Source organism: Morus notabilis, unplaced genomic scaffold (genome assembly GCF_000414095.1).
Source record: "Morus notabilis unplaced genomic scaffold, ASM41409v2 Scaffold548, whole genome shotgun sequence".
Classification (NCBI taxonomy): domain Eukaryota; kingdom Viridiplantae; phylum Streptophyta; class Magnoliopsida; order Rosales; family Moraceae; genus Morus; species Morus notabilis.
This window is the reverse complement of record NW_010361124.1, coordinates 79,742-93,704: the sequence shown is the minus strand read 5'-3', so window position 1 is coordinate 93,704 and position 13,963 is coordinate 79,742. Positions and strand designations below refer to the sequence as shown.

Sequence of the window (13,963 nt, the reverse complement as noted above, 5' to 3'; positions counted from 1 at the left end):
GGTCCGGGTAGGCGAGGCACTTGGTTAGGTAAGTAATTTGTACTAATTACTTGCTAAAGCCTGTAAAACGGTTATTTACAGTTATATTTCCTTTGAGAAAAATGATGTGAGGTTCCGGCTGTTCTGTCGGGACTGAATGTCTTATTTTATTTACTTATTTATTTATGTATTTCTCCGCACACTTATTATTCATTTATTTATAATAATTATTTTAAATTATATCCTACTGGGCCTTTCACTCATGTTTTATGTTTCAAATGTATTAAACCCCTCCCAGGAGACTCAGGAGCAGGGCACTGTAGCTGGATAATTGCTACGGATCAGCTGAGTTGTGCTGCTGTTGGAATCAAGTGAGGATCGTGGACATCCTCTTGGACAAATGTAAGGAATTTGAGAGATTCTGTAAACTTATATAATATTTGGATTTACTAGACTGTGGTTGATGTCTGTTGTAATGTTTATTTACATGAGCATGTATGTATGATACTGTATGTCCTGTGGGGTGGAGCCCTGTGTGTCAGAGGCTCTTGGATTCTGTAGTAATATAATTATATTTTAATGCAGTTAAATGTTGGGTCCAGTTATGAATTTGCTTTATTAATTCCTAATCGAGCTCCACGTCACCCACCCCGTTTGGGGGGCGTGACACTCCTACATATAGAAATTGCACATGTTCAAGTTTGAAAAATGATGAGATTTGTCTCTTATGTGCAAATTTTGTATTTCAAACCATCAACTTGATAATGTTCGTTAATAATTAAATTTTAATTACTACATATTTTAAAGTTCAGGATCTAATTTAACAAAATTAAAAGTTTGTAGAGGTGTTATAAAAAAAATGAAAAATAAAATGTACGAGAATTTATTTATTTTTTATTAGAAAAAAGATGCATGTCATTACCAATCAAATTAAAAAAAAAAAAAAAAAGGTCTTTGGTAGGGTATGACTACTTTTTCTTATTAATAAATACAATCTCAGGGTAAAAGATTGAATCTCAATATAGATTAAGAAGGATTATTATAGTCCATATCTTATTGTATCATAACATGTCGAACGATGTTTTTAATTAAAAAAAAGAACTAAGGCCCCGTTAATTTCACCAATTCGAGTTTTGTTATAGTAAAAAACTCTCAGAAACAGTCACGTTTAACTTTTTTGTTACAGTAAAAAGTTCTCACATAAAGTCACATATCAACTTAAATTAAAAACTTAAATCAGCGAACTAAACGAGTCCTAAAATTTTGCTGCATGAGCTCATGCCCATCTTGTACGAAGAAAGACATGATTTCCCTTAGAGGACAACAAATATTGCTTATAGAAAATTTTTCCCCAGATCTTCGCGAGAGAGATACAAACCATAATGAGCTAAAAAAAATTAGGATTAATTATAAAAACTCTCTCTAAACCATATCTCTTATAATACTTTATCGTTTAATATTTAAAACGTAACATATGTTCCTCATAAACAATAAAATGTTAACAAAAAGCCCCCCGTTAAGTTTCTTTAACGGAAATTTATATTTATTTTATTATTTTAGAGTATTTTGATAGCTCTATAGTTTAAAATTTAGTTTGAATTTAAAACTTATTTATGCTTTAACTTTTAATTATTATGCATCTATTATTGATTAAATGTAAGTTAAAAATTTTATAAATCTCTTTTTTAGTAGAATAATAACATTTATGATTTTTTTTAATATTTAAATTAGTTTAAGTTCAAACTAAATTTTAAACCATAGAGCTACTAAAATACTTCAAAATAACAAATCAAATATCAATTTCCATTAAAAAAACCTAACGGATGAGACTTTTTTTTATTAATATTTCATTCTTAAGGAGGAATGAATATTACGTTTTAAATATTAATGGATAAAGTGTTACAAATAACATAATTCAAGGGAAACTTTTGTAATTAATCCAGAATTCTAGATAGGAATACAAACCAAGATGAGCTAAAAAAAATAGATCTATGAAATATGCATGGCCAACATCAAAGTCTCCTGTAAAAAAGGAATAAAGTCATTTGGGTATCTCATATAATATCAAAATATGTTGTCAGTACCCTATGTTTTTCGTAATATTAGGATAGTAATGGTACTTTTGAATTTTAGAAAACATCTTATAAATACCTTGAGGTACTTTTTATGATATAAAATGTCTTTTTTGTCATTATACTTAATTAACTGCACATCTAAACGCTAATCCAAACTACAATTTAAACCATAAGTTTAAATTTTCATGTTCAAATAAAAAAAATTTAAATCAACAAAATTTGAACTAATAAACCAAATGAGAGTTATTAATTAACTGCACATCTAAACGCTAATCCAAACTACAATTTAAACCATACAGTTTAAATTTTCATGTTCAAATAAAAAAAAATTAAATCAACAAAATTTGAACTAATAAACCAAATGAGAGTTGAGATTAATCTGTTGCTGAGTTCAAAAACTCTTTTCAATTTTTAATAAAACAAAAAAACTCTTTCAATTCCTTTTTTTTAGAACACAAAGTCCTTTTTTAGTTTACTCCTGCATAAATGACTATATATATTTCTTTAGTCTTTGTTTTCTTTTCCTAGTATTTTAATTCATAAATTTCACCCTTATTGATGTCCCTATGGAATTGAAAGTTTGAATCTCATCGAAAACACCATCGACACAACTAATAAAAAATAAAAATTATAACGAATAGTATATTTTTAAAATTAAATAAATAACAAATTTTAAAATATTTAAATTTTAAAGTAAATAACAATACATTTTTTAATCCCATAAATTATTACTATTTAATTCAGATAATTTTAAATTTTATAATTTATTTTAATTATTTATCATATTTTAAAATTTACAATTTATTTTAATTATGTATCATAAATCTCTCATTTACTTCATTTTTCGAATTAAATAGTTAACCCCACTCTTACTAACATATAATGCCCAATACGACTCATATCTCATGAGTGGTATGACATTGTTCTATACAATATGAATATCGTGTCGCGAGTCTCGGTGTCTAGTAAATTACGGTGTTAAATATTATCGGTGTCTTTTAACGTATATAATCGTGCTGTAAAAAGACTGTAGACAAACCCTAAAAAAAAAGCGACGATAGTAGAAATAGGACGAAGGCCATTTCAAAAAGGAGAGAGAGAGAGAGAGCAATAGGACGAACGAAGGTGTATTTGGAGGGAAAGGGAAGATGAAAGTGGCGGTAAAGCGGCAAAATTTTGGATTTCCCATCGTCCTCCACACGTACTACAGTAGCGTCGTCCTCCGGTCGCCAGATTTCACTTGCCAGCCATGGATTCCGTCAGATTTCTTCAACACAAAAGAAAAGAAAGGGAAGAAGAAGGAGAAGAAAGTTTCAGAAGAGAACAAATCTTGTTGATATACAACTTACTAGGTCAGCCTTCGTTTTTTCTTTGCATCCCCATTTTTTTCTGGAGATTTTTGTCCGAAAATTGTTAGAAACTCTAATCTACTGGGTTTTTTGATGTTCCTAAACGCGCTTCTTTAATCTTCAGAGAAAATTCCGGCTCCGACGACTCGAACGACGTCGCGGCAAGCTTCTCCTTCTGTCTTCTACCCGTCGTTCTTCGGGTCTCTTGTTCTCTTCCCCTTGCTGGCCGGAAAGTGAAGTCTCGCGATTAGAGGTCGCGGCGCTCGGGTTTTTTGGTCGAATCCTCTCACGCAGACATAACCTGCAAAACAAGGTTGAGTTTCTAAGCAAATAGTAATTCCACATGTTGAATTCTGAATTGTCTACTTTGCAATCTCCGTACCAACATATTGAGAGATAAACAAAGGAAAACCGTGCTATTAGCAATTATCAGAGCCAGAGTGCACAAATACATTAGAAGACAATTGGAATTCTACTGCCAGGAAAACCGTGTTATTGCTAACACAAATACCTTTATTTTTCAGGTTAGTGGTTTTTTAAGGCTTATTGCATTGACTGTGCTAGTTTGAGTTGGATTTGTGATGTGTTCTTAGATAGTTTTCTAGGTTGTCATGGAAAATAGGAGTTCAGATTATTCACTTAGAAATATTTAAATAATATTCTTAGGTCAATAGGAGAGCAATAACAAATCTCAAATTAAAGTAGCTAGATTGTCATGGCAAATAGGAATTCAGGTTTTTTACATACCTCTCCAAAAGCACTGTTGAATTCCTTGTGTTGTCAACCCTGGTGACATAAATTTTAATGTTAATGTCAACTTTTTTCCTTTGTCAATGGTAAGAAATTAATTCCATATCACGGTTTACAATAACTACCCCTGAATATTGTTGGAATGGAGGTTCCAAAGTACACAGTTCGCCTTGGTAGGTTCCATAGCCAAGCCCTAGGAACGTCAATTGGCTCAAGGCTTGAATCATGGTCTGCAAACATCTGTATAGGAATTGAATTATTGAACCAGTCAATATTGCCCAACCATGAACATAGGCCTCAGTCACAAAGGAACAGGTTGTCTCACCTCATTAACTTGAAAGTAGGTCCCATTAAGCGGAAAGCTTCCTCTCATAGCAGTCCTACAAGGTATCTGTTCATGAAATATTTCAGCATTACTTAGATCCGTGTCCATAGCATATGGGGAAGATTCAAAATCACCATAATCAATGCTGTTATTTCAGTTTTCTAGTTGGTTATTGATATTGTTCTTATCAGAGTTATAGTTGTTGTGTACATGTGTCTGTTGTTGTTTTTGTATCAAATCGTTATTTACTTATCATTAGTCGTACCAAAACTGTTCCTCTGACTGTTTGGGAATTTGCCTCCCGGATGCTGTTGCATGAGAAACAACCCTCTTCATTGCACAATTTGTCTAATCCTTGGGAACAACACCTCTCAGGTGGCTCAGTGGACTCTGGGGTTTCACCTGAGATGAAATATAAACTGAGTTGGTTAGAACACGCAGAACAATGGAATCTATTATATTGGTTTGCTATATATTTATATATTTGTATCAATGTGTGTGTATAGCTGTCTAGAATCTACTTGCCTGGTGTCCATATGGCCAAAAGGTAATGGCTTGGATCATCAGGTTCTCTTTTCTCCAACTGTAACTGTATATGAAACAAGAGTCGGTAGAAATCAAAGTTTTACAAGTTTAATTCGATTTTCGTTGTAAATACGTAAAGTACTTACCATGTCTAAAAGAGGGTGCGAATCTGGAAGCTCATATCTGCATCGTGCTGAAACAATTAGTAAAATAATCTTTACAGTTTGGGGTTGCATAATTCTTATAAAAATTGGCGTAAACACTAAATTGGTATGCTTATAAGCAAAATTGGTTTTCAGCTAAATCCTATTAGTTGTGTGTGTGTGTGTGTGTTTCTAGTTAATTTCGATTTTCAGAGATACAGATCTTGTACTCTTTTGTTTGGACTTTTTAGTGGATAGGCTTGTGAACTTTTGGTTAACTTTGTCTTACAAATCTATGTATCGATAGTAAGTGGGTTTGGCAGACCTAGTATGCCCACTTACACTTGGTGCTCTGTTCTTAGTCGGCTCACATTCTTCAGCTTGGGCATAGGAATAGAAGCAGCTTCTGGTCCTAAAGCAACTAAGGCCTTCGACATTTCAGCATCTTGAAGTTCCATGTTTCTTTGCATGTAGTTCTGTACATTCTGAGTGAACTCTTCAATGTTAAGCTTGATTGTAGGAATTTCATTAGGATCTTCAGAGAAAAAGTCCTCTATGTCCCCTAATGTATTTGCACACTCTGGCTCTGGTGTTGCTGGCTCTTCAATAATTGGTTCACAGTAACTGGTTCCAACTATTGCTTCTGATTGGTGGTGTACTTCCAACGATCGCTCTTCTTCTGATTGTTTGGTTGCTTGAGGGAGGGATAAAGGTGTCTTCTCGTTCATATCAGTAAAGTTTATGTCTTCATTTCCTTTATTGGTTGAAATCACTACACTTTTCTCCTCAGGCCCTGGCAGAGCAAGCCGTGCACTGCATTCAAAACCTTTTGTTAATAAAGTTTTGGATGACTTTTGTTCCTTGTATGGTAATGGAAATGCATTGCAGTACATGTGTTGGTTCTCTATTTATCTATTTTTCTCTCTTCTTGATAAGCAACATAGGTGTTATTGTTTGGAGCCAATGGGATACAAACCTAGCAAATGCACTTGCAAAGTGTCTGCATTCTCCTCTCATAGGACATGCATTGCAATTTGGTTTGCTTTTTGTGCAAAAAACCTGCATAGTAAAAAAATGTTGTTTCGATTATTCCTAGCTTGTAACCTTGAACAATAAATCAGTCTGAACAGAAATTAATACAAGCAAAGATTACCTTTCCAAATGTTATCATCTGGTAATGTAGCTCATACCTGTAAATAAAAAGAGACAGTTCAATCGATCAATTCATCATTTTGTTTTTACCCATCCTATGAGTTGGAAAATTGGAAAAAATTACGTCTTAATATGCTAAGTTTGAAGGGATTTGCTCTTACAGTGTTCTTTGGTCAAGCTTGCATAGTCGGGGCCATAGATATTTTTGAATAGATTCCAACACTGGGTACCTATGACGCAGCAGAATATTAAATCCCGTTTTAAGCACCTATAATTTGCAGGAGTGATATGAGGGCTCAGAATTCTCACAGTTCAAGAAGATGCAACTGTAGTGATTCGGGCAGTGGCTGAAGGGGTACCCATCCTAGTCGTACAGCAATACGTCCAACATTTGTGTCGACCTACCAAAGATTTGATTATTAATTATTGAGATCAGCTCCATCTATTCACGATGTCACACCCGCGAACTTACCGGAAAAGCAAGATGGTGAAGCGTCAAAAGTCGCACGCACTCCACACTTTTCAGCCCTAATCCCCTTATGCTTAGCAGATACTCTCTACAAGGACAAGGTGATTTTTGCATTAAAAATTTTAAACCACAGACGTATAACATGTTTTAGATAGAATATTTATAACCAATTTTGGATCAATGATAATAACATGCAAGAGAAAGAGCTGTATAATCTGATTTTAGTTCCCAAACTTATGAGTTCGGTTTGGTCATTTCCGTTTGGCTTACTTTGCTTCATCGGGTGGAACGTCCCTCAGCCACTCAAGGTCGGTGTTTCCATGTTCTCTTACCAGCCGGTTAAGAAAATCCTGCATGACTTCTCAACAATAATTAGCTTACTCCAAAGAGTTTTATATAAAATATGGCATGATTTAGAATGACTTTGGGCCCGCTTGTTTCATGCATTTAAACCCATGGTTTTGATTCTGCTACAGTGTTTTTCTCTCACAAAATTTGAATTTCCAATGTCAGAATCAAGAATCACTGGTTTGAATGCATGAACCAAATGTGCCCTTTATTTCCATTTTCCACTGTAGAAATATGCTGAGCGTTATACAGGTACCTTGATTCGTTCTGCAAGTTTGTTATTCATGCCTCGTTCTTTAATTGTATCAGCAATTTCTTCAAGCTCGGCACATCTAACAGCTTCCCAGTCCAAGGAGTCCATTGTTTTTGCTGTTCTTTCTCTTCGTCCATTGGCCTCTGCTTGTTTCCTTAGTTCGTCCCAGTCCCGATCTTTTTTCTCCTTTCTTACCCTTTTACCCCTTGATTTTTCAGTAGTGGCATCCATCTCACTGCACTCCTTACTCAATGACTGACCACAGTAATCAAAATCTGATTCAGTCTTTTTCATAACTGCTTGGGTTTCGTCAGAATGATTTGGCACTTTTTGCTCTATTCCAATGTTTTTTTCCTCAGTCAACGCTTCAAAGTTTACTGGGTTTTCAACGAGGCTGTTTTGAGATTCAGTGTGTATATTTTGCTCTACCTGAATGTTGTTGCACAGCACATTAGGACACCTTTCGGTTTCTTGCAGAGTCACTGTGATCTTCTCTTGAATAATTTTTTGACTTGCAGATTCCACTGTTAATGTACTCTGATCACTTGCACTGTTTTCAGTTCTGATCTGCGAAATATCTGAAGATTGTGTATCTTCCTTGAATACCTTAAAGCTCTCAATTATCAATGCATCTTCGTTAGTGGCTTCATGCATACAATTACTGCTAGCAGGGTCCATGGATGATTCTAAGTAAGTTCTAGGACTAGCTTTGTCTATATTTTGTCTCTCGTTTTCATGCTCCGTAGCGTTATTGTCATTGCATTCATCCTTTAACTTCTCGTTAGATGGCATCTGCTCACGCCTTTGATACGCCTCCATTAGCGTGGAGGATTCATCCTTGTGTAGACAACAGTGATCTTCAGATCTATTTGGTACATCCTCTGTATCTGAGTTGCTCCCCGAGCAAGATCCCGACTTGTAACTTTGAGAGGTGGTAGAATCCACAGAATTCTGCAGTGAGACTGGACCAGTTATTGCTTTCCCACCTTGTTCCATGTAACATTCTGAAGCACCCGTTATTTCAATGTGCTCTGTATCAAGGGCTATAAAGGAAGTCCTGTCACAAACTGGCTGATTTGGAGCACTCTCACTTATGCGCACTTCTGGTTCATCTGATACCACACATGCTTTGTCATGGTTTCTTGACTTGAGAGGAAAACGCGCAGCAAGCGACATGAATGCTGAGCTGTAACATCATAAAGAGAATGGTGAAAGAAATTCTTTCTATCTAATTACTATTTAGTTATCTTATAATCTTCTTATAAACCATTGTTACCTAGACAGGTGGTCCGAGACATTTTGAGTGAGAAAAACACCAACAACTGAATCTAGAACCGATCCCTTCCACTGAGAGAATCGTCTATCTCCTGCAGAAGTTTCATTGTACTGTCATGATTTTGTAGATTTCGTAATGCAATGAGTAGACGTAGCAAAAAGAAAAAAAAAATTCAAATAAGCACAAGTTCCCTGCTTAAGCTCAGTATTTGAAGTTTCAAATACTCTTAATTTTAGGCACAAATGAAGATTCTAACCACAATTTTTGTCTTTGTATTATCTTTGTTTTTGGGTATTCTCTTGCAATTTTTCATTTGTGGAATAGCTCTTGTACCTTTTCAATTTCTTACCTCTGTGTGTGTGTGTGTGTGTGTGGAGTGGATACATCATTTGCAATTTAGCAGTAAGTGCAAGTTGCTAAAGCCTTTTAATTTTTTGGATCCAGGATAGGCACCACGGAATATCACCCTGGAAGAGATTTCAGCTTTTCATAAACTTTTGTGCGGCATGCACCAAGATTGCTGGTCTGGTGGTGCCTGATCTTCAAGTTAGGTGAAGGATGGCATGTAAACTTTGGTATAAGGCTTTCGTGGGAAGGCGAGGTAAATATGATTTAAGAAATTCTTAAGTTCCATTTGGTAGTTAATGAAGAAGGAGCATCTTTGTTTCTCTCCACTCGTTTTGTTTCTTCCCCTCTTAGCATTGAGGATATAAGTAGGACTTTTAAAATTTTTGCGTCTTATTTAATATGGCATTCTTTGGCTAGTTGACCACAAGAAATCTTGATGGGTAGTGTGTTTGACACACAATTATCTTTCTACTGCATTAGATTATTCGGTGGCTGATATTAAAACTTTGTACCTTGCACAAGATGCATTCTTGCTATAAAAGAGTCTGCTCGTCCGCGAAAAACATTTCGTTCTTCCTCCCACCATTTTGCTTTCTCTTCATTTGTTCCATCAATACCTTCGCTATTTATATTCTCCAAGAGAAGTTTCCATACTCGATTAGTTTCGTCATCAAGGTCTACTTTAGGTCGAGGACGAGGTTTCTTGATAGGATCAAATGAACCTGCATAGGGTACAACAGTGCCCTCTCTTCTATAAAGAATGAGTGCATTTTGCTCTTGATATCTTATACTAAAAGGAATGATTGCATTGCTCTCGCGATAAGGGACACTGCTTTCTCTATTGATGTCCAAGCACTTCAATTGCCTGTCGATTGCATCGACAGAAAGCATCGTTGTTGATGGTCCTACAATAAGAAGGTGAAAAAAATCATACAACTGCTCTACAAATGGGAGTATGAAAAAAATGATAAATGGTGTGCAGACAACTGTTGAAGTACCTGCGAACTTGGAATAAAATTGTTGGTCACCGCACAATGTAGGATTTTGGACTGCTGGAGAATTTCTCTTCTTTGTTCGGCTCTTTCTTGCTAGTGTCTCTCTTGTCTGTGCAATTAGGGCATGAATGCAGCTGCTAATTCCACTTGAGTTTTCAACTCTTTCCCCATTATTGTTTACATCGTGAAGTTTTTTGGGATGAGATATCCCCATCTTGCGTCCTGCTACACTAGTTAGTGAAACCCACTTATGAGCTCTTATAGATCTTTTCTTCGTTGGCCTCTCATCTGGACTTAAAGGCATAAAGATGTACTTGTTGGTTTGCAGGTTTTCTTGAAGGCCTTTCCCAGCTTGTCCAGATGCAGCTGAAACTCTACAGCGATCTTTTGTTGTGCTGCAAAATATGATGCTTTGTGTCGTATTGTTCTGCCCCTTATCAGTTCTCCTTTTCTTATTATTCAACCAAGAGACTTCATACTCATGTAGACTATTATACAAAGCACCATTCATATTCACGCTTCCAGAATCTGCTACTTTGAGAACATGATGGTAGTTTCCCATGGGGACTTTAGCTTGTTCTTGTCCTTGTGTCAGATTTAGACTAGTGCTGCAGTTGGAATCGTTTGGACTCATTGGGCATGGTGGTCTGTCCTCGTCCAACATAACTGTTCCAGCGGTTTCATGATAGATCGCCCCTGCTTGTTTGTTTCTTGCCAGAACTTCTTCAATACTACTGCAGACTTGAATAGTTGATTTTGAAACTTTACTGGTGCAAAAATTAGGTACCTGCCACTCCAAATTCACTTCCAAATTCACTTCCAAATTCACTTTGGAAGAACTATATGCTGAATCCTCGGCTTCTGGTTGCTTTTCTTCAAAATTTAAGGTCCTTTTGCAGGACCTCTTCCTAGGCGTTCGTGTTTTGGAGTCGCTAAACTGTCCAGCTACTTCTGGTGGTGTTTCTGAAGCTATTTCATTTCTATTCTTTCTAACATATTGCCTCTTCCCTGTTGTATTTTTCTTAGAATCAGCAAGATTCGGAGTCTTTGGCTTTGGAGTTCTTGGTTTCCGTTCTGTAATCACCTTGGGCCTGTGCTTTTTCCTTCTTTGTTTCTGCTGCGGTGTTTTATTCAGGTCGATTACTTGGCCGTCTCCCTTGTCAGAATTTTGTTTCTCCTGGAGTTTTGTGGAGTCTACCATGAGTGAGGACTCTGTTGCAGGCCTTGGGCTTTGTCCATCATTATCTGGCTCACTGACTAGCTCCATCGCTGTAGTGGTTTGATTCTTCTGCTTCTCTGTGTCGCAGTCTCTTGTATCTACATCTGAGTTATCTACTCTCGTGGACTTGTCTGGCGTGAGAGGTGCGAACTTGGGGATGCTCTTGCCATGTAAAATGCTGAATGTAGCTTCAGGTGACAAATTAAGATCGTAGGAATGATGACGAGGGTTTGGAATTTGGCCTGCAGTAAGACCGGTACATTACAGATTAGTAATCAAGATCGCAACTCGATGCTAACTACATTTTCTGTGGTGAATAATATGTGAAAGCTCACAGTGATAGTAAATTTAAAAAAAAAGAAAAAAGAAAAAAAAGGCCAATTCAAAGAAGGAGCATTGTAATTTGTAAACCAAATCTTACACTTGGGTTCAGAACTTTGAGTAGCTGAAGGCATGATAGTGCCGGCTTCTGCTTGAAACAAGAGCTCTTGACAAGAAAATCCTTTCCACCTGTTCATTGTCTCAAAGTAAACCTTCTTGTTGGACATTCCGGCATTGATAGCGGATCCCCAATGCGTGAAGCTTTCATCTCCTGAAGTGCTAGCCGAGGCCCGTGAACTTGCAAATTGCATATTCCCTCCCAAATTTGGCTTTTGAGGTGTCATTGGAACCCAAGAAGCTTCATTCTCGGCCTCATTTGGGCTCTGCTCTCCTCCAACATCCATTCCTCTGCCTCCCCTGCAAAACTCTTGAGATTTTTGAAATTCTTTTTTCGCCCCTGGTCTCAACTCTTTTGGCCGGTAATTTCTCTCACTCTAGATGGTCTTCGTATGGTGTTATCCAACCTAGACGAGAAGAAACAGAGGAAATAGTCATGAATTCTGCAAAGTTGGAAGAAAATGCAAATGCTAGAACGTTGGTATGAGAGAGAAAACAGGCACAGAGAGAGAGAGAGACTACGGTTTTATTTATTTATTTATTTTTATAATCTAGGAAGGAAATACAAAAACAAATAAAACCCAGTCCACCAAAGTCCATAAAGCATCACCTAAAAACATAATCTTTGAAGAAAGCAGATCTCTGATCATAACCCAGTTGCTCTATCATGGCAAGTACATCAAGGGTTGCGAAGAAAAGGATCAGAAAACCAAATTAGATGCAACCTTTTACACCATTTCCTTTCACTAATAATATCACTGAAATCTCGGTTCTAGCTGAAGACGGCAAAACCAGAAATCCTTCCAGATTCTCTCTCAGTAATTCTCTCAAATAATGCCACTTAGCTCGCTCTCTCTCTCTCTCTCTCTCTCTAAAGTACTACGAAATAAATAATAAATAATAAAAATAACGCAAATACAAAATTTTGAGGAGAGTTACCGGAGAAGATTGAGTCAATGCCGGAGATCTCTTTCATCGGTCACTTGGTGGGAGGTGGCAACAAAACAAAAACCAAGTCTTTTCTCACGGAAACTGAGGATTATATAAAAGGAAGAAGGAAAAAAAAAAAACCAAACATTAAAACAACAGTCAGCATCATTATTACAAGAGCATGTTGAAGTGATAACTTCTTTTCCCGGTAAACAATTAAATCCAATTAAAATACTAATCGTGTTTTTCAATATTTACCACATATTAAAAATATTAATTAATTCCCTGGCAGGGGTAAAGCTGTAAAAGACTGCTCGCCAATGAACATGGGCTTTGTGAAGCGGCAAGAGAAGAGTGATACGCGTGACGCAACTGACGCTCGAATTTGCTTACGTGGCAAAAAACATGACACTTGGCACGTGGGTTGTTGAAGGCGTTAATTGAATTTGGTGGAAAACTAATTTACGCTTCTTCTCAGGCGGTGGTTATCACTGATCACTGCCTCGTGTTTCGACGAATTTTCTGTTTCTGTAATTAGATTAACGATATATCATTTAAAATAACACGACGAATTTTCTGTTTCTGTAATTAGATTAACGATATATCATTTAAAATTTTGCATGGTAAATTTACGTTTTCATGCACGGTCACGTAACTTAAAATAAGAATATAATATGTTTGTGGGGGGGTTTGTATGTACTTGTCCGCATCTAAAATTTTGTTGACTTTTCTAATTTTGAAGGAAAAGTGCTCTACGCTGAAAAAAGTAAACTTGCTTGAATAAAACATATTAAGGACAGTCATAACTGACATAATTAATTATTATTTTATTTTTTATTTAAATAGTTGCTCGAAAAAGATTCAGTAAGTGTTTAATTTATAAATTTAAAATTATAATTTAAAATTATTTTTATTTTATGTGTACTTTTTATAAAAAAAATATTATAAAAAATAAAAAATTATGATTTAAAATTAAACGAATATATGAAATAAACATTGCTTTTAACTTTTCGACACGACTGTAAGTAGTGATCTATTTATCTAAATATCTTAGAACATTTTGTTGTGCACTTGAGAGCGGTTATCATTTTTAAAGTAATAACTTTTTAGCTTTTATGTCCACAAATAATATATATCAACATGTATATATGTATATATATATTTTTCATGGTGATAGGCGGTATTCATTACTGTGAAATACAGGTATTGAATTTAGTACAAAAATTATCAAAAATTTAAATTATGTCTATGTTGTAGTATTGCATAATACTCTATTATGTAAAATATACTCATCTGATATCTTTGCATATCAACGATGAAAATAAAGTTCGTTTTATTTTTAATAAGAATGACATGTATTAATAATATTTTAATTAAATATTACAAATT

General features: G+C 35.6%; 1 protein-coding gene across 2 annotated transcripts; it reads right to left on the bottom strand.

Moving 5' to 3' along the window:
• Positions 1-3,365: 3,365 nt before the first annotated feature.
• LOC21387095 (protein ROS1) lies at positions 3,366-12,688 on the bottom strand. 2 transcript variants are annotated; one of them, XM_024165883.1, is made up of 20 exons: positions 12,584-12,688; positions 11,628-12,051; positions 9,991-11,448; positions 9,505-9,897; positions 8,645-8,735; positions 7,372-8,554; positions 7,038-7,117; positions 6,771-6,855; positions 6,608-6,699; positions 6,460-6,528; positions 6,300-6,336; positions 6,123-6,205; positions 5,489-5,959; positions 5,150-5,186; positions 5,004-5,067; positions 4,744-4,880; positions 4,479-4,544; positions 4,279-4,393; positions 4,151-4,189; positions 3,366-3,704 (listed from the first exon to the last, which is right to left on the bottom strand). In XM_024165883.1, exons 2-20 carry the CDS (start codon positions 11,929-11,931, stop codon positions 3,586-3,588), a joined length of 4,923 nt encoding a protein of 1,640 aa, XP_024021651.1. In that variant the 5' UTR covers positions 11,932-12,051; positions 12,584-12,688; the 3' UTR covers positions 3,366-3,585. The 2 variants fall into 2 exon arrangements, with proteins under 2 accessions (XP_024021651.1, XP_024021652.1); XM_024165884.1 differs by lacking the exon at positions 12,584-12,688 and adding an exon at positions 12,255-12,453.
• Positions 12,689-13,963: the final 1,275 nt, after the last annotated feature.